This window comes from Sinohyriopsis cumingii, chromosome 2 (assembly GCF_028554795.1).
Source record: "Sinohyriopsis cumingii isolate HCF-2022 chromosome 2, ASM2855479v2, whole genome shotgun sequence".
NCBI classification, from domain to species: domain Eukaryota; kingdom Metazoa; phylum Mollusca; class Bivalvia; order Unionida; family Unionidae; genus Sinohyriopsis; species Sinohyriopsis cumingii.
In genome coordinates this window covers 77,929,530-77,949,340 of record NC_142962.1, presented here as the reverse complement: position 1 = coordinate 77,949,340, position 19,811 = coordinate 77,929,530, and the positions used below count along the sequence as shown (strand labels likewise).

At 35.0% G+C, this 19,811-nt stretch overlaps 1 protein-coding gene across 1 annotated transcript in view; it reads left to right on the top strand.

Moving 5' to 3' along the window:
- LOC149805235 (integrator complex subunit 7-like) overlaps nt 1–17,821 on the top strand; it is a 76,216-nt gene extending 58,395 nt beyond the window's left edge. The window contains exons 16-20 of the mRNA XM_089948704.1: nt 2,353–2,418; nt 3,412–3,559; nt 5,041–5,139; nt 11,039–11,230; nt 16,771–17,821. Coding sequence (XP_089804830.1) covers nt 2,353–2,418; nt 3,412–3,559; nt 5,041–5,139; nt 11,039–11,230; nt 16,771–17,031 — 766 coding nt within the window. The 3' untranslated portion in view covers nt 17,032–17,821. The remainder of the gene's footprint in view (nt 1–2,352; nt 2,419–3,411; nt 3,560–5,040; nt 5,140–11,038; nt 11,231–16,770) is intronic.
- Nucleotides 17,822–19,811: the final 1,990 nt, after the last annotated feature.

Below are 19,811 nucleotides of genomic sequence, written 5' to 3'. Positions count from 1 at the left end.
TGTGTTGTAAATCAGTTCAGGTCTATTGCATTAACCTTGATGGCAGCATCTTTGGATGACATCATTTCAAAAACAAATGTTAAATTCTTCTTTGGTGATGGGCAGGAACAACCTTTCCCATCTCTATAAGCTAGGTTTTTTAATGAAGTGGGAGAAGCAAGATCTCATCCCATCCCAGCATTTTGTACATCAAAGTATGTAGAAATATTTAGCAGTCTCACTTTCTCCTGTGCTCATGGCTGGAATTATCAAGATCACATAGCTGATTTCCAAAAGAGAGTGAATTTAAGTAGAATTGGCTAGTAAGTAGAATTGGCTCAGCTTGGCTAAGTGGAATTGGCTCAACTCAGATAAGCTGAGGCCTTTAGCCAGAATGTCACTGATGCTACTATCATAAATAAGTGTTTTCTGATGGCCAAAGTTTCAGCATTCAGGGTGGGGAAGTTGCATATCCTTTCAGTGGACCCAAAATATCTTCAGTTTGGATCAGATGGTATTTTGGTCCTAATGCCATGATCAGGCTTCATAGCAGGGAATAGGTTGCCATCAGTGTGCCTCCAGAAAGTGTTCATCTGTCCCTCTCCCCCTCCCCCCGGGTTGATAAGTTGAGAGAGGCACTACTGCGAGATGTGTCCATGCTCACAAGCACTACATTAAATGCATGGGGAAAAGCTGTGGGACCAATATCTTCTTCCAGTGAAGCTCAGGAACAATGATATAACCTCTCAAATGCTGGCATCAGGGCTGATATGGGTAATCACAATCACATGCCTTATTAAATTTCATCTCATGAGATTAGAGTGATCTCTTTACACCTTGTATTTTAATGCATTGTTGCAATCTGTAATATTATTGAAGCTGTTGGCTGGCGTGTACAGTAAACCATCTTGTGAATCTATCTCAGAGATCTAGCATCACAAAGACAAGTATTGAGTCTGGTCGGTTCAGTGGCTGTGGTATAAGTGACCGCTAGAGCTAGTCAATGTCTGTACAACCTTTTCATGAGGTGTTATGCTTTTGCTGGATTCATCTAAAAAAAATTCTGAGTAAACAACCATCATTTGTTTATTTTTACCTTGAATTGGTGTCACTTGTTACATGACCATTGGTTGTACTGCCTTTATGTTAGGTGAGCTGTTTATCCTTCATATGTGGACTCCATCCATTTATCCCTCCAAGAGTATCCATGGATGGATTCTCATGCATTTCTCCACCAATTACCTATTCTCCTAATATTAATGTCATGGGGATTGTATTTGATGGCCATTTTTTAGCCAGTTATACTTCTCTGAGAAAATTTGCCTGATATCGTTACTGTTAAATTCTTCCACACAAATATGAACATCCTTTAAACTTGTGAATGTCTGATTTATGAATAGCCACTGTGATTTTTAAGGGGAGGTAATGGGTAAGAGTTTTTTGGGGGGGTCTATGCAGACTGGAAAGACAAAGTGTCCATCTTTCTGGTCGATCTGGATTCAAGAGGTAGAGGAGCATATTTCCTAATGTTAATGTGATTGGATAAGAATTCTAATACTAACAATTTGCCTTCACTTGCAGTGTTTTCATGTTGTAGTAAGAATCATCCTTCATACATTTGACTGACATGTTGATTGTTTGATGTTACAAAAGATAAAGCTGTTTGTTTTATTTATTTGTGTTTGTAAAAAAACTGAGATGAGTAGATTATATCCAGTTTCCATCCTATCATTAGATTTTATCCAATTTCAGTTCTATCAATAGATTATATCCAGTGTCCATTCTTTAAATAGATTATACCCAATATCCATTCTATCAGTAGATTATATCCAGTGTCCATTCTTTAAATAGATTATACCCAATATCCATTCTATCAGTAGATTATATCCAGTTTCTATTAAGTCAGTAGATTATATCCAATTTCCATTAAGTCAGTAGACTATATGCAGTTTCCATTCAGTGAATAGATTATATCCAATTTTATTCTATGAATAGATTATATCCAATTTCCATTCTCTGTTTTCTACAAAATAAGTATTTTACTCCTATTAAAACTTTAATGCAGAAAAATTCATATGTTGCTTAGTCAGCACTGTACCCAATTTATAATAAAATATTAATGAACTCCAAACCTAATTATTCTGACCAATCAATTAATTATTCTGCCTGCAATAGTATACTGAGTATAATTGCCAAGTTTGGAGTATCATTTATTGCATGAAATGTTTAGAAAAACTTTATGACAGAGTGATCAGACTTCATACCATAGCCACTAACTTTTCTTTTTCCAAAAATATTTTTCAACCAATAAATGAAAATCAAATGTAGAAAAATGAATCACTTGTTTAAGATTTATTCCTTAGCAGTACCTAGATTGCAGATGAGTTGTGAGCTAATGAAGCTGGCCATCTTGTCAATCACTCAGGATGCACAGGATGGGTAAGGATGGGTTACATTTTTGTATCCATGACAACCTAATAATTTGGTGCATTTGATTGAACTGAATTTTGCAACATTACAATAGTGATAAATTTGATAAAGAGATGTCAATAATGTAACAATCACATTCAGTAACTGGTCATTGTATTGCAAATATAAAAAAAGGACATAAGCTGTATGGAGAAAGAGCAGATCTACTTACAACTAATATCAAAATTTTCAAGTCTTTATGTATGTAGTGTATTGTCCTTAATTTTTTTTGTCTGCTTTATAAGAATAATGTTTGGGCATGTGCGAATAATAATATATGAAAATATTGATTTATTAGTATCAGTTATACTCCTATTTGCAAATTTTTAAGAAGAAAATATTTATGTGTATTAAAAGATGCACGAGAATAATAGTTACATATTGGAATAGTGGTGTATGGAAAATTACAGAGATTATGATATGAAATTATAAACAGTAACTTTTCTTTATGATTGGAGTATAAATTAAGGATGATCCATAAGGGCATAATGGAATATTGGTGAGACACTTGTGATGTTTTTTGATTTTATTTGATCACATGGAATGTTTAAATGGACTTTCACATATAGTGGTTGATTGATCTGGAATATTTGGCCTAATGATTTGAAATTATCTTTAACCCATTCTGCTTTTAAACATAATTATGTAAAGTGTATGTGTTTTTTGATGAAGGTGCCACTAATCTATGATAATAAATATCTTATAAATATTTACTACACATGATATCATCTCTCTACATTTTAATACATGTAACCCTGTGTAAAATAAGCCCTTGGCTTAACAGTCCATTGAGGCTAAATACAGTTGATTATTATTAATGTACAATACAGTGACTTTCTATCATGCCATTTTTAAAAAAAAACTTGACCAGCAGCATCAAAGAAAAAAAGCAGACCATAATTCATTTGTCCTGTGTATTTATTATATAGTTAAATTGAATTTGTTACCTTTTTATATCTGTAGGCAAACAATGTTTGCTGATAAACTGATGTTCTACTCAGGGGATGCAAGCCGTGGCAGGGACGACAAGTTCTCCCAGCAGCTGCAGATTATCCATAAAGCATTAGACACACTCATACAGACAGAGGGGGTACAGAAAATAACCCACAAGGTGACTAATATCTCAGCATCATTTTCTTCCAAAAAAAGTTACAAATGATTCTTCTTAGTGTTCAGTATATGTTTCTTCCTCCAGACATACAAGGGGAATAGCAGTTGTTTGTCCTTCTGTATATACATTTGTATGAGTTGAGTTCATTTGCAGGCAGCATAGACCCTGATCATTGCATAATGTGCAGGTAGATCATGGTCTGTGTTGTTTGTTCTACTGATTAGTTCTAACAAATTGCACAGACCCAGATCTGCTGGTGCATTGTACAATGTCAGATCTGGGTCTGTGCAGTTTGCAGCTGGACTTGTCTTACAAATATAGTGCATTATTTTTGCCACTGGTTTTTACCTGGAGATAAGCATTAGTCACACACAATATACATGACATGGGCTAAAAAAACACATCTAGTAATATTTTTAAACAATATTCAGCTGAATGACCTGATTAGTGGACAAATCTGTTGAAGTTCAGCCTGTGTTAAACTTGACTATCTTGAAATTAGGTCATTTACACATGGCAAAAGTCTATTCACAAGACAAGAGCATGAATAGCTTCAAAGAAAATAAATATTACAATAATAATGTTATAATAGTGGTGATAGAATAATATTGATAGAATGAGTTAGATTTCCAATTAATGCATTTTGTGTGCCTGCACTACTTGCATCTTGCTTTTGTCATCTCCATTGTTCTATTAGAGCCAGGAAACTTGTATGCAGGTTTAATAAAAACTACTTGATATAGACAAATGGTATTTGGTAGTTATGTTTTTGTACATATGTGGATGACTTGATTATATTTTTGTGTCATTTTAATGATTTTTTAAAATTTACTTTTTTGGTGTTTGTTTTTAATGCATTATTTTCAACCCATGCTTGACATAGGCAAATGAAATTCAGTAGGTAATCTTCCATCAAGCTTCAGGGAGTTTCACTGTCTGGGATTAAGCTTTTGCAGGGTGACTAGACTTATAATACAGCTTTCCTTTATTATAGAACTGTAGTTTGGGTACACCTGTCAGAATTTCTGACTGAATTAAATACTAAATCACAGTACAATGAGCTTGAAAATTTTATTATTTTGTGTATGTGTGTCAGGGTGCATGTGGACGGTTGTTGGGAATAACATCTGACACTCTAACGATTTTTGCTTATGTTGATTTAAAAAAATAATCTCACTTTGTGGTAGTATTTGTGAATCTATTTTTGTCAAATAATGTTTTAAGAAGGAAATAAGATGTATTAAATTTCAAGTATGTTTTTCTACAACATATATTGTTTTACATTTGTTCAACCAATTCTAGAATAACGTTTTAACATAATTTTGCAGCTAATAGATGTTGAAAATTTTAAATTTTATATTTTTACAGTTTTTATAACTTTTGTCACCAAAGTCTGTTGCAGTACAGCACAGTATCCAGAATTTCTATATAATGATATTTGTTAATAGATATATTAATGTATTTTGTTTTTTTATGTGCAGCATACAGAGTTTTTGAGTGAGTCAGCAGAAAGTCTTACTCGGGTTCCAAACTGTTTTCCTCGTTTCTTCTTCCAGAGCCTACAGTCCACTGCTCTTAAGGTAATGTTGATTGAAAATTTGTGAAGGAAACCATGAGAGTGTAATGTGTATTGAGTTTGAATGTGTACTAAAAATATCATGACAATTATTCTAAACTGTTTGGTTAATCTTCAGAATATTTTCTTTTCTTTGTATTTTGTAAAGGCATGTTAAGTTTGTTTCTTTATTGATGAAAAATACGTTTTTAAATCTAAATATTTTTGCCTTTTCTCATAGTGTCTTAGTATGCATACAGTGAGTCATTTTCTTTTTTAGCATAAAATTAATTTAAATTTTTCTCAGTGTAGAACATCCTACATTTGGGGCTCATTAGTGTTCAAAGAGCAAAGTCAGATTAAACGGGTCTGGGAGCGTTGATTAGTGTATTTAGAAGTGGTGTGAATATAGAAGGCAATCATGACCTAACAGATAATACAGCTTTTGACTTTTACTTGTACTTTTATAAAAGTGTTGTAAAACATTCTTACAGAGTAAAGTCATCATGATATTTCCCCAAAAGACTCAGTAAGAAAATACAGCTCTTCCTGATTATTATGCTTTTTTGTATATAATAAGGTAACACTTTTAAGACCAAGACCAAAACTTTCTAAAAAATAATAAAAACCAATAAAAAAACATTTGGAATTTGCGGTGCCTATCCATTGAGCACTTATTACCAAGACCCTGTACTTGAATTGGTCTTTTGATTATATGACAAAATGGGTTTAGAGAAAATGTATGCTTAAAACAATATTTGACAGCCTGAAATGCACAAGTACTATGAAGTGGAAAAACATTTTTAATTTAAATAAACAAAAATCATAAATATGACTGGTGATTTTTTTATTCTCCCAAACACAAATGCACATCACACATTTTGGCTTGCATACTTTAGTATATAATTCAGTCAGCAGTCTTGACTTGCATTTTTTTTATCAATGCCCCATCCTAACCCCACAATATACATGTGTATATATATAAAATCATCGATCATGCTCACAGTACTATGGTTTTAGCATATAATGTGGTTGGTAGTTATGGACTTGAACTACCAAATTATGAAAAGGGAGAGTTTTACTGCAGACATGTAGCATGATGTCCCACCCAGTCACATTATCCTGACACCTGGCTGACCAGATCTAATGCTAACCTCTTAGTGCTGAGTGCCAATCAAGGCAGCTGCTAGTACCATTTTTATGTCTTTGGTAGGACTTGGCCAGAGTTCCAACCTGTGACCTCTCATGTCCGAGGTGGACTCTATAACCACTTTTGCCACCGGAGTGCTTTGAATTTTTGTTTAGAAAAGTTGTGTAATTCCATTTTTTTTATTTTGTTTTGTGAAAAAGAAAGGATGATTTAGCTGGTAAGGGAATTAGTTGAATGTGGAAAAATAATTTACACTATGATCTTTTTTATAGATTACAAAATTGGAAGGCCCACAACATTGGGTAAAATGAAAAACCTTTGTTTGATTGCAGGTTGCATTTTTCAATTTAAATTTATTCAGATGATTTTAAAAAATATTTAGAGTTTCAGTTTTTGACTTTTATTTGTGTACAGGTTGAACTTGAATCTAGTTTTGTGTCACAACGTATCATGATTTGTCCCCTCACTATAGCCACAAGCAATTGTAATATACTAATTGAAGTTGTGTTGAATTCAAATTTTTATATTGTATATGTGTATACAATAGTCTACTACATGCCAGTGATAAAGATATTCTCATTATTTGTATGTGTGTGTGATTTGGATTTTTAATATAACTTTAACAGTTCTGCAGTCATATCACTATGATGTCTGAAGTGTGGCAGCTTATAGTGATGTCTATTAATGGGACATCGTGCTGCAGACATGTAGCATGATGTCCCACCCAGTCACATTATCCTGACACCAGGCCAACCAGTCCTAACACTAACCTCTTAATGCCGAGTGCCTAGAGAGGCAGCTGTTAGTACCATTTTTATAAGTCTTTGATGTGACTCGACCGGGGTTTGAACCCATGACCTCCCGCATCCGAGGTAGATGCTCTAACCAGTAGACCACTGGAGCAGTCCTCATTATTTAAAATATGAATACTAACTACAGGCTGAATATATATATAGTTGCTGAAAGAAGTGCATTAAAGTCAGAAAATTGTTACCATGCTGATATGCTTATGGAGAGAAAGACAGAGAGAGAGAGATGGTCGAAATATATATCTATTTCTGAAAGAAGATGGACAGAAACATAAGTCATATAAAGTAAACAATTCTGTTTGAGATGACATTTTTTATATATACCAGTTTCACCATTTCCTTAGTAGAAATTTATTCTAGACACAGCATCAAAACTAATACCCCCATCTATGTCCATATTTTAGTATGCAGTATATTTTGATACAACAAATGTCCGTATGTCAGTTGGCAACATTGCTGTGGCGCCACACTGGCCCTGATATACATGTATAGATTTCATGTAGCACTAATATTTCAGTTGGCAGTATCTCTGAAGAACTCTTTGTCTAAATCCTGTTCTAATACAATATGATACTTATTGTCAAAATAATAATACACAGAAAGTAGACATGACAAATGTCCCAATGCCAGATAGCTATGATACTGATTGTCAAAATAATAATATAAAGAAGGTAGATTGTGACATGACAAATGTCCCAATGCCAGATAGCTATGATACTGATTGTCAAAATAATAATATACAGAAAGTAGACATGACAAATGTCCCAATGCCAGATAGCTATGATACTGATTGTCAAAATAATAATATACAGAAAGTAGACATGACAAATGTCCCAATGCCAGATAGCTATGATACTGATTGTCAAAATAATAATATAAAGAAGGTAGATTGTGACATGACAAATGTCCCAATGCCGGATAGCATTGCCCTCATAGTAGAACTGTGGTCTCTTCTCAGATCAGTACAGTAACTCTCTTCAAACCTTACAACTGTATTTAATAAGACATGTTATATTGACTGACAATATGCTCTTCAGCCAATCCTGTGGGACAAATACCCCAAATTTGAGATGATTTCATTTTCACATCAAATTTATTATGGGTCAATAGTCTAGTATCCCAACATCTATACAATAACAGCTGGAAGATAACTGTCAGTTTTCCTTTCCAGATATTACTTGTCTGTGCATAGCTGTCATTAACTTATAACTCATGTAACATTTCAGACAATTCGGGTATTTAATTGATGATTTATTTTTATTTATCCGTATAATAAGTAACATCAATCAGCATCTGTTTGGTTAAGATGGATATAAAATGTATCCATTTATCATGTACACCACTCCCTTGATAACTCATGAACCCACTTATAACGTGGGGTCAGGCATGGATCCCATTTATTTTACCAGAAAATACCCCAAAATATATCCATATTTGTTAAACTTTAAGAAAATCACGATCAAAATTGGTAACTGAAACATTGATATACAGCTCATTTTATGGCTGAAAATGGTAGATAGGACCTGGAAATTGTAATCAACATTATGAAATTATCAGCATTTAATAAGAAGTCGTATAATTTGTTACATTTTCTTTCCAAACAATATTCTTAATACGCCATATTCAAGGAAATTTCAGTCATTGAAAATGTCACTTATGCCTAGATTAGGCAGTACATTAATATTTAAATGCCAAATAAATAATTATTTATTAAGTGAAATTTGTGTTTTAGTTCTATCTTTTAGTTCCTTTTAAGTGTAGTCATCATAAATGCAATGTGTACTTAAGTGTAAAATTTGTCAATCTACCGTAACAGCTATGTCCACAACCATTTCTCTGAGATCCTAATTAAGTACTGACCGTATTTTGATATCTGAGTTACAGAAGTATATGTTGTATTGTTGCACTGAATTAAAAGCTAGCCTTCTTTATATTATTATTTATATTATTATGTTAATTATGTTTTTTTTAACCATTTCTCTGAGAACCTAATTAAGCATGTGCCAACTGTGTTTTGATAACTGACTTGCAGAAGCATTTGTTGTATTTTTTGCACTGAATTAAAAGTTGGCCTCCCTTGTATTATCATGTTAGTTACATATTTTGAATCAAATAAAGGCAGTGGAATAAAAGAAAAGTTAAAAGTCATGCAAATCCTACATACTTAAAATCTAGCAGTCCCAGTCGTAAGTCGGGTGAACTCACTTTAGTTAATCAATCAAACACTGTTATAAATGTTATTGTGTATGTAATATAATTAAACTACCTTAAATTAACCAACTCATTCATAACTGTGCTAAAAGATAGCAATGCAACCAAGCAAAATGAATACTTCATCAAATAAATAGCTTGGTTTCACAAATATGGACCACTGTGGGCAAATGAGTTTCAGATAATTCCTGAACTGGCACTTAGAGATATCCTAAAATTTTATTTCTCTATTTATAATTCATAAAATATTTGGGAGACAGCAATTGACAGGTTGGTGCTGTAAGCAACATTATTATATACTCCTTTTTTATCAGTTAACTTTACATTGTCAAAATCATTCAGTGTTCTATGATACTGAACACCTTTATATTGCATGCATGTGCACAATACTTGTGTCCAGAAATAATATAGTGTATTAGGAACTACTTTGTAAACAAATAATGTACACTCATGTAGTGGACTTTACGTTTAAGTTTATTAGATTTGTGAATGACTATTTCGTCTATTTGAAAGTAAAGATGATAAAGTGAGTACTGAGTAGAATTGACACAAAAAAATCAATTTTTTCCAGACCAGCTGGAAAAGCTGTTGCAGTATGCATTCATTCACAATATGACTAGAAATTTCAGTTTTAAGTTTACCAAAAGCGACAATTCTTTTTTAAAGTGATTTTGAGCATGTGGTTAAGTTCAAATTTCGCTGATTTCGATGTCAGTCATAAATGACCATCTTGAGAGTGCCAAGAAAATACTGGTATTTCCTCTCTGCATTCTTTCATTTTATTGATCATCATATATTTGTAATTAAAGATAAACAATTTATGTTAAGTCTTTTTGCTACCTGTTTAAAGAATTCTCGTATTTTGTCACATATCATGTAACTTACTGGTTCACATAACAGTCATGTTCTTACGGACATTCTTAGCAAGCATCCTGATCAACTGCAACGACTCTGATTAGTTCCATGATGGTCTTTGACAACAGCATAGCATGTGTGCCATGTGCAAACTGAATCTCATGTACAACTGTTTGGGTTTTTGGTATAAATAGAACCCAACATTTTACTTAGGTAATGGTCAAAGCAGATGGACACAGATGGTTTGTCTATAATTTTTTTAATTGGTCAGATGTTGAGTATATAAAAGTATTTAAGTTTTCTTTATTCAGACACAGTATAAAATTATTCCCCAATGCTCAGCTTTTTACTTAATGTACTGAAAGGATTATGACACTGCAAGTCATTGATCATCACATAACTGGTTGGACAGATGCATCACATGTAACAGTGGGGTGATAAAAATTAAATTTGTTAACATTATTTTCCAACCAGAAAGACAATTTTACAGGTTAGAAATCAGAATACACAAGTTGGTACCAAGCATCCATAGTTTTATCTACTTGGAATGATAAAAGAAAGCTATTTTAATTTTTTTTATGTATGTAAATAACGTCCCATTTTGATCAGCCTGGAATGTAATTTTTTAGGAAATGACACAGGAAATTAATAATTAACAACACATATTTTATGTTAAAACTCTATATTATCACAGTAGCACATAGACATATAGTATAAGTATTTATGAGCAATCAAAATCTGAAATTCTTTTCACAGCCTCTTTTCAACAAGCACTAGCTTCTGACAGTAGACTTTACATGTAGGAATATTCCAGTTGGCATTATCTGTGCACCAATACTCCAGTCTCAGCCTAGTATCAGTAATGTGTGACACTTGTATAACATATTTTTATATTTCAGTTGGCAGTATCTCCACAGCAGAACTCCAGTTTAGACCCTGTATCGATCCAATATGACACCCATCTAACACTTAAAGTTGAGGGGGTGGTCCAGCATGGCTCATGTCCAGGTCTGTTCAGAAAAGTCCATGTTGTCAAACTGGAAGTGACCTCTAACCTGCAGAGTAAGAATCCCACAGGTCCAGACACAAAGGTTAGTCAATTTTTATATCTCGCATCCTCATTTGCACAATATTCTATTGAAAATAAAGATGAAATTTTTTTCCATAAATTTCAGCAATTTAATAGAATTTTAGGTGCAAAATATGCATTAAAATCATTAGGCAAACCACAAATTTGTTTGTGTTTGTAATTATGCTCTTTGACTATTTTGTTTCTTCTACGAAACTGAAAGATGTTTTGAAAAGAAAAGTATCGATTAGAAAGTTTTGTCTCACTACCTGAGCATAGGTGAGACATAGGTATCTTTTTTCTGATTATAACTGTCACTGAGATTTGTACATGTTTTAATTACATGTTGGTATATATGACCATGATACTTCATGTTGGTATATATGGCCATGATACTTCGTGTTGGTATATATGGCCATGATACTTCATGTTGGTATATATGGCCATGATACTTCATGTTGGTATATATGGCCATGATACTTCATGTTGGTATATATGGCCATGATACTTCATGTTGGTATATATGACCATGATACTTCATGTTGGTATATATGGCCATGATACTTCGTGTTGGTATATATGACCATGATACTTCATGTTGGTATATATGACCATGATACTTCATGTTGGTATATATGGCCATGATACTTCATGTTGGTATATATGGCCATGATACTTCATGTTGGTATATATGGCCATGTGTTGGTATATATGGCCATGATACTTCGTGTTGGTATATATGGCCATGATACTTCGTGTTGGTATATATGACCATGATACTTCATGTTGGTATATATGACCATGATACTTCATGTTGGTATATATGGCCATGATACTTCATGTTGGTATATATGGCCATGTGTTGGTATATATGGCCATGATACTTCATGTTGGTATATATGACCATGATACTTCATGTTGGTATATATGGCCATGATACTTCATGTTGGTATATATGACCATGATACTTCATGTTGGTATATATGGCCATGATACTTCATGTTGAACACTAAGTTTGACACTAAATGGTTAGTTCTCAGTAGGCTGTTACTGAGATTTTTCGTTTTCTCAATTTACATATGACAGACACTGAGGAGCCTATGTGATTTTATCCGAGTTTATTTGAAATTCATGTGGTCAGTCTAGTAATGTCCCATAAGCAGCTGATGCCATGTGACATATGATATTCAAAACATTTCAGTAGTTTCTTGTCTGACAAAGGGACTCTGGTTGATTTTTTTATATATATCACATTACAATACAGACTTTGTATTTCTTAATGCTATTGCCCAGTGATATGGCTGGTGTTATGTCACACTGTGTTGTATGTTTTTTATGATGCAGTAATGTGATTTTAATAAATAGGTTTGTCAAGTGATAAACAGCTTTCAAGACAGAGTACATTCTTTTCTCTGTTGAATACATTCTCCGATCACATTTATGTTAGGGAAATAAACTCCAAATCCTCTCAGTTCCATCCATTTTGGAAAAGATGAAAAGACTAATTTCATCTTTAAAAGCTCTGTAACATGTAAAGGGATGAAACTCCTCCAAATAGCCACCCCTTTTTAACACAGGATGGTTAGCTGTATACAGAATGTTACTACTTTGATTGTGGCATGATCAGCATTGTGCTGCATCACTGCTTGATGTCCATCAAGCTCATCTTTAATTCCACCCACAGGGCTGAACAAATTTTGTTTTATCTACTTGTCCAGAACAAGTGGTGTCAGGAAACTGACTTGTCCAACCTTTTCACTTGTCCCAAAATTGTAATCACTTGCCAAGACTTGATGAGATTTATGTGCTTTAATCTATAGAAATAACAAAAATATAATGCAAAATATAAAAACATTTTTTAAAGAATTAAAATTTTTCAAACGTAGTGGTTGATATTACACAGTTAACTATTTAAGATAAATATGTATTAGCTGCTGGTTTTGATAAAAGGTATGTGTACATATCTGCCACCAGGACCAGCGCTAAGCCAACAGTTGACTGCTGTGTCTGGAATATTCATTAGAATTTTTTAAGAGTCTTGGTTTAAAGAATCAAACACTGATATATATCATGCTTTTTGCACAGTTTACCACAAATGTTAGCATTTGGCATGGTGGCAGAGATGATGTGAGGAAGCACATTGGAAAGCAAAAAATACATGGAGGTTGGGAAAATTAAGAACTCATAGCAGATTTCAGCTCTGGAATATTTTAAGCCATCGATGGAAGACCTGCAAGCTGCAAGTTCCTTTGATTTGCCTTCCATAAAACAGTTTACCAATGTTGTGCTCTGCCATTTGACCACAGGATCAGGACCCCGACAATTATGAAAACAGTTGACTGCATCATCACCCTATTTCAGTTTTCCTCATCGTATACAGCATATCTGGCTGACATCCTTTTAAAAGACGTTCAATTTCTTTTAAGGAGATAAACAGCCTTAGCCCATTTTCACTCACCTGGGCCTTAGTAAACTTGGAGAAGTTAGATCTTATCCCAGCCCAGCAATTCCTCTATCTGGGTACATAATTTTTATCCCTATCTACCTCATTTGTGAATTATATGGATTACTGAGCACAAGGAGTGGATTTCAACAAGAAAGTTGCTGCAACTCCTAGGTTTGCTAAATAAAGCAGTGGATTTGATTTTTCTTGGCTGCCTTTTCGTTTACCCTCAGCAAATGGCTAATTGGTTCCCCTTATCTGGCTGCCTTTTCGTTTACCCTCAGTAAATGGCTAATTGGTTCCCCTTATCTGGCTGCCTTTTCGTTTACCCTCAGCAAATGGCTAATTGGTTCCCCTTATCTGGCTGTCTTTATCATGATGTTATGATTTTGACTGAGATAATATAAGATCATACTTGTTGGCCATCTTTTGATACAAATAGGCCTAGATCACTCACATTGTTTCTAAGCAGGAGCTTTCATGAGTTTTAACTTAGCTCAGCTCAGATACGGTAAGTTTTAGCCTTTGTCCAGAATGTCACTGAAACTTCTATGTTATAAAGCATGTGTTCAGATGACCTTTGTATCAGCATGCACGGTGAATGAGTTCAACCATTCATTGGACCTAAATTACCTTTAGTTCAGATCGAATGGTTCTGTGGTCCCAATGACACAACCAGGTAAGTTAACTAAGAACTCTTCTTGGTAGTCTCTTGAGCCAAGGAAGACAAGTTGTGGGATCTCATTGATGGTGGATGCGCATGTGGCTCCAGAGTCCAAATTTTGATGCACATAGGCAGTTGCAGGAGGGACATGGTACACCGCTGGACAACAAAATCATGTTCTGCTCAAGGCACTTCTCTTGGACTTGTCTCACTGCGAAGATTAACTAAGAACTAGTTTGTGAGTAATCAGAATGTGGATAGCCATTCTCTCTCCTTATTAATATACCAAGAGAGGCAGGGGGCCCCGAGTGGCAGAGTGGTTTAAAGCGCTCTCCATCACGGATCACTGCTATCTCACCTCTATCTGCGTGGGTTTGAGTCTCGGGTTTGGCCAATGTGGATATGTGAGAAAGCTTGCCGGTAGCTTCTCGTGGGTCGGTGATTCTTTCCTGGTTTTTCCTGGGTTCTTCCTCCACCATTAATACTGGCTGCCTTGTATAGCCTGACAACAACAACAACAACAACAAGAGAGGCAGTGATGCAAGACCCAGTCTATGCTTTTTAGCACTACTTGAAATGCTTGGAGAAAAGTCAGGAGTCCCAACTATGGTGAAGGCCAGAAGAGAGGATATACTCCTCAAGCCTTAGCAGCTTGGTTGAAGCAGATCATATGCCCAGCAAACATTGAGATTCAAGCAATTTCTTTGAGCATCATGTTAGAATGTAACATTTCATTCCAAGACATTATGGAAGCTTTTGGCTGGCATGCACAGGGGACAGTCTGAAGTTTTTATCTCCAAGATCTAGAATCACTGTGACAAGAATTGAATCTGTTGGATCCATTGGTGGCAGCCCAGATGACCACCAGACACAGTTTACATCAGCAAAGGATTATTCATGTGCTAGAATGAAAACAGTGTTCAGTAAAAATATTGCAAAGAGTTTAGATTATTAATGAAAGATGGTACATTGGAACTGATAATGACTGAAAAAACAAAGTGTGGAAAAGACTTCTATAAACATGCATCTTTGACATGAAATAATTAAGTTACTGTCCTACTTTACTGATGGTTGTAGATGTTGTGAATAGTTACATATGCATTAAAGTTTTGAAAATCAGTATTTTTGTCATGAGCTGTCATTATTTTTGTACTCTGGGGTTGGCAGCTAGGAAGAGACAGGCAGACCAAGAACTGCTCCTCCAAACTGCAGCTTAGCCTCCACAGCTATATAGACCCAATCAGTCTCATCACCAAAGGAGAGACAGTCAGTTTCAAAGAGACACAGTATATTCTGTGGCAAACTGAGAACCAGACATGTTCCAAGTCCAGTGTCAGGAGACACAGCCCACTCAGTTTAGCTGTTGACTTGCCACCATGACCACCTGCAGGTAGCCTACTGGTAGGTGCCAGACTCCTGCATTTCAATTCTTGTGGATCACTCTATTTCCACAACATGGTTGAGCAGTGGATTTCAGATTTCATTTATCTACACATTTTCCACCCATGACCTCTCCACTAGTTATGTAAGTTACTTCACAGCCTGACAACGCCAAAACCATGCAGCAGGAGATCTGGTCACTAATCAACAATGCGGCAGTGGCTCTTCCTTTCTACGAAAATCTAAAAGAAAGATCAGCCTGATTATTGACCTGAGCTGGGTTAATATATATCCCTGCCAAAGTTTCAAATGGAGATGGCTCAATATATAGATGGCTCAATTGATCTGACTCTGCATTAGAAGAGATAATTTGCCTTCATTCTTGACCAATTCCACATCCCTATACATTTGGCATAATGGAAATTCCTTCATTTAGCTTACCACAGAACAATTTATCAACTTGAAGCTCTCCTATATGACCTAAACATCCATCCATGGGTTTTCACCAAGATTATGAACTGTTGTGTCATCCTGTTTTGGTCAACTTAACCCACAGCAACAGCGTCATATCTGGATGGCTTCCTCCAGAAACATGGTAAGTTCTGTTCTGGTCAACGGCAGGGATGATCAAATGTTTTCAAATCATCTAGGTTTTCTAGTGAACTGGACAAAATCTTACCTCTGTCCATCCCATCCAAAGCATATTGTATTGTCAATTCCTTTACCTCACAGACATCTCTCTATCATTGGTCAAAATTTGTTGTAGGGTTATATATTTTCCAGTCTGTCTTCAGTCACCATGTAGGATAAAGTTTTTCTTGATTTGCTTATGAACGTAAAACTTGTTTTGTTGGTGAATATGTTATCAATAATGTTAATATACTACAAATGTATTAGAATTTATGCAAATGACAAACTTTCTACATCAGTTGCTGAACTCAACTGAAGCATTATAATAACTGAATAACATACTTGGATATCTTTTCTGTACTGAATTCATAGGCAATAACACATTGTATGGAATTTCTGTAGTTTTAGATACATATTTTCTTACAAGGGTAACTTTTAATTGCAGGTAACAGATCCAACAAGTAACTCTCTCACACAGACAGCAGAACCACACAATGACTACTTTAGTATCAGTTTCCTCCTGGCATTTCCTGTATTAGGAGTTCACTCAGTCACTATTACTGCATCTATTGTGGATGAAACTGGTACAGTGTGGAATACAGGACCTAAGGTTAATCTCTTTGTGAAATCCTATGATGATGCAATACAGAGAGCAGCACAATCCAAAATTTCTGCCAGGCCATCATTTAGTCCACTTATTTCATAGTGGTATATTTGTAGATACTCATTGTTACTGTATATACATGCTTATAAGTCAAACTATGTACTGCACATACCCAGGTCTGCAATCACATAATTTGCAGGCAGATCAGAGTATGATCATTTTTTTTTTTTAGGAGTAATCAGCAAAACAAAGAACATAGATCCTAATCTGCTGGTGCCTTATGCAGTGGCAGATCAGACTCTGTGTTGCATGCAGTTGGACTTGACTTATAAGCAAGTATATATGGTAGTTATTTCAATCATACAGTTTCTCTATTGGTATCTTTTACAAGGTATGCAAGTGCTCATGTGTCATTGTGTGGAGATTAATGCCAGTATTTTTTGCGTATTTGTGATGCCTTCTTTAGAAAGAAAGAATGCATGTGTGGATATATTTACTGTGTGAAAATAATAACATTTGGAGTGCTGCTTATGAAAGTGTGTCTGTTAATGGAGAACATTTCTGAGAGAGAGGTTTTTATGTCTTGTGTTAATGTAGAATAATTAGTCTTGTTGGCCACAAAATAGTAACATTTATTTGCTTAGTTTTTTTAAACAAACTATCACGAGATGAATGATCTTTGCATGTGTCAGAGTTTCCCAATAAAGTCAGATCAAATGTATAGCTTCAGTGAAATAAATATCAAAACTCGTCTTATCAATGCAGATGGCTATTTAGGGAGATGACCATTGTGGGAGATGGGACATTAGTAGAATATGATGTCTTTTGCAGTAAAACATTTCATTTGACTAGATATGGCTTCAGAAGGAAAATAAAATTATACACCGGTTCATTACCACAATACTTTATTGGAGAGGCATAATACTGCAGTGCCGTATAAATCAGGTTGCCATACACTGAGGTAGGTTTTATATTAAAACTAGTTTCCCAAAAACGGGATCCATTCCCATGTTATATGAGGAACCATGCTATATAGTGGTGCCATATAGGGCAGAAGGTTTAACATAAAAGTTGTATGTATCACAAAAATGGCATTCATGACCATACTACTGTTATACTGATAAAGAACCATGCTACACATGGGTGCCACGTAGTGAGGATGGTATAACATAAAAGCTGTATGCATCACAAAAATGGCTTTAATGACTATACCGGAGTTATATAAGGAAGCATGTTATACACCATTGTTTTAAGAAGTCATTTCTGTGTTGCACTCTTTTGAGCAGCAGATGCCATATTGGACAACAGATTTCCTTCATTTGTGAAAATTTAAAAGGCCTTTATGTTAGTTACTTTGTGTCATGTTCTGTTGAGCATTCCAAGAAAAAAAGCCAGATGCAAGGCCATGCCTAAAGCTTAAATGACCTTACAGCCAGATGCAAGGCCATGCCTAAAGCTTAAATGACCTTACAGCCAGATGCAGGGCCAGGCCTAAAACTCACAAGAACTTACAGCCAGATGCAGGGCTATATCAAAGGCTCACATGGCTTACAGAAAGATGCAGGGCCATACCAAAAACTCCCACAACTTACTGACAGATGCAGGGCAATACCAAGAGCTCACAGCTATATGTAGGGTCATACCAAAAGCTTGCATGACCATACAGCAATATGCAGGGCCATAACAAAACTCAGTTGGCTTACAGATAGATGCAGTTCTATATCAAAGGCTCACATAGCCTTACAGCCAGTTGCTGGGCAAAACCAAAAGGTTGCATCACCTTACAACCAGGCAAACTAAAATGGAACAACTTTTTGCAACAGGTTATAAATATAACTACCTACATACATCTCTGAGAATTAGGGAACTTCTGCACCTCATGATAAATGATTTTATTCACTGGTAAATCTGGTATGAAAAGGATAAAGATAAAATATGTGTCATTTGTTTTGAAATAACCTAGTATATTGTGACAAAGAATACTTGTCTCTTTGATGTAGCAACTGTAAGTACCATGTTAATCATTAGATGAGGATATCAGCAAAGAAACTTAAAAGTTGTGGACCACTCCAGTGGCCTAGTGGTTAGAGCATCTGCTTTGGATGTGGGAGGTCGCAGGTTTGAACTCCAGCCAAGTAATACCAATGACTTATAAAATGGTACTAACAGCTGTCTCATCTCAACATTAAGAGGTTAGTGTTAGAACTGGTTGGCCTCGTGTAAGGATAATGTGACAGGGTGCTAGACATCACTATAAACTGACACATTGCAGACATCGTAGTGATATGATTGAAAAATTGTTAAAAGCTATGTTAAAAATCAAAATCACACACACACTCAAAGTTGTGCTTTTATTTGTACCAAACAATTAAAAATCAAGTAGAACACAATTTACAGGCACTTGAAAAGTAAAATGTAACAATTTTTGCAACTAAATTGTTAAAAGAGTGGATTTGAAAAAGCATAACAATAATAAACAGTCTCTTGAATAAAAGGGATTGATACTCTACTGTTGTAAAAGGCTTCCAAGGAGTTCAAGCCAAGACTATTTCTTACTTTTAACTGATGAGTGTTGAAACCATCTCTGATATTCTTCAGTGGCAATAAAATTTCAAATTAGCTTCTCTGGTGGACATAATGGATGTCTGATTGGCACCATTTTCTTTTTGGTACAAGGAGACATTACTAGAAGTCTTCTGGTGAAGACATCATATCAATATGACCATCTAAACAGGAGGAGTAGTGATAGTAAAATTTTCCAGACAGGTATCATGGCAGGCATATTGGATGTACAAATGGCACTATTTTCAATTATCATGAACCAGGTATCATAAGAAGTCAATTGATAAACTCATTATATTTTAGCCATACATTCAGGAATA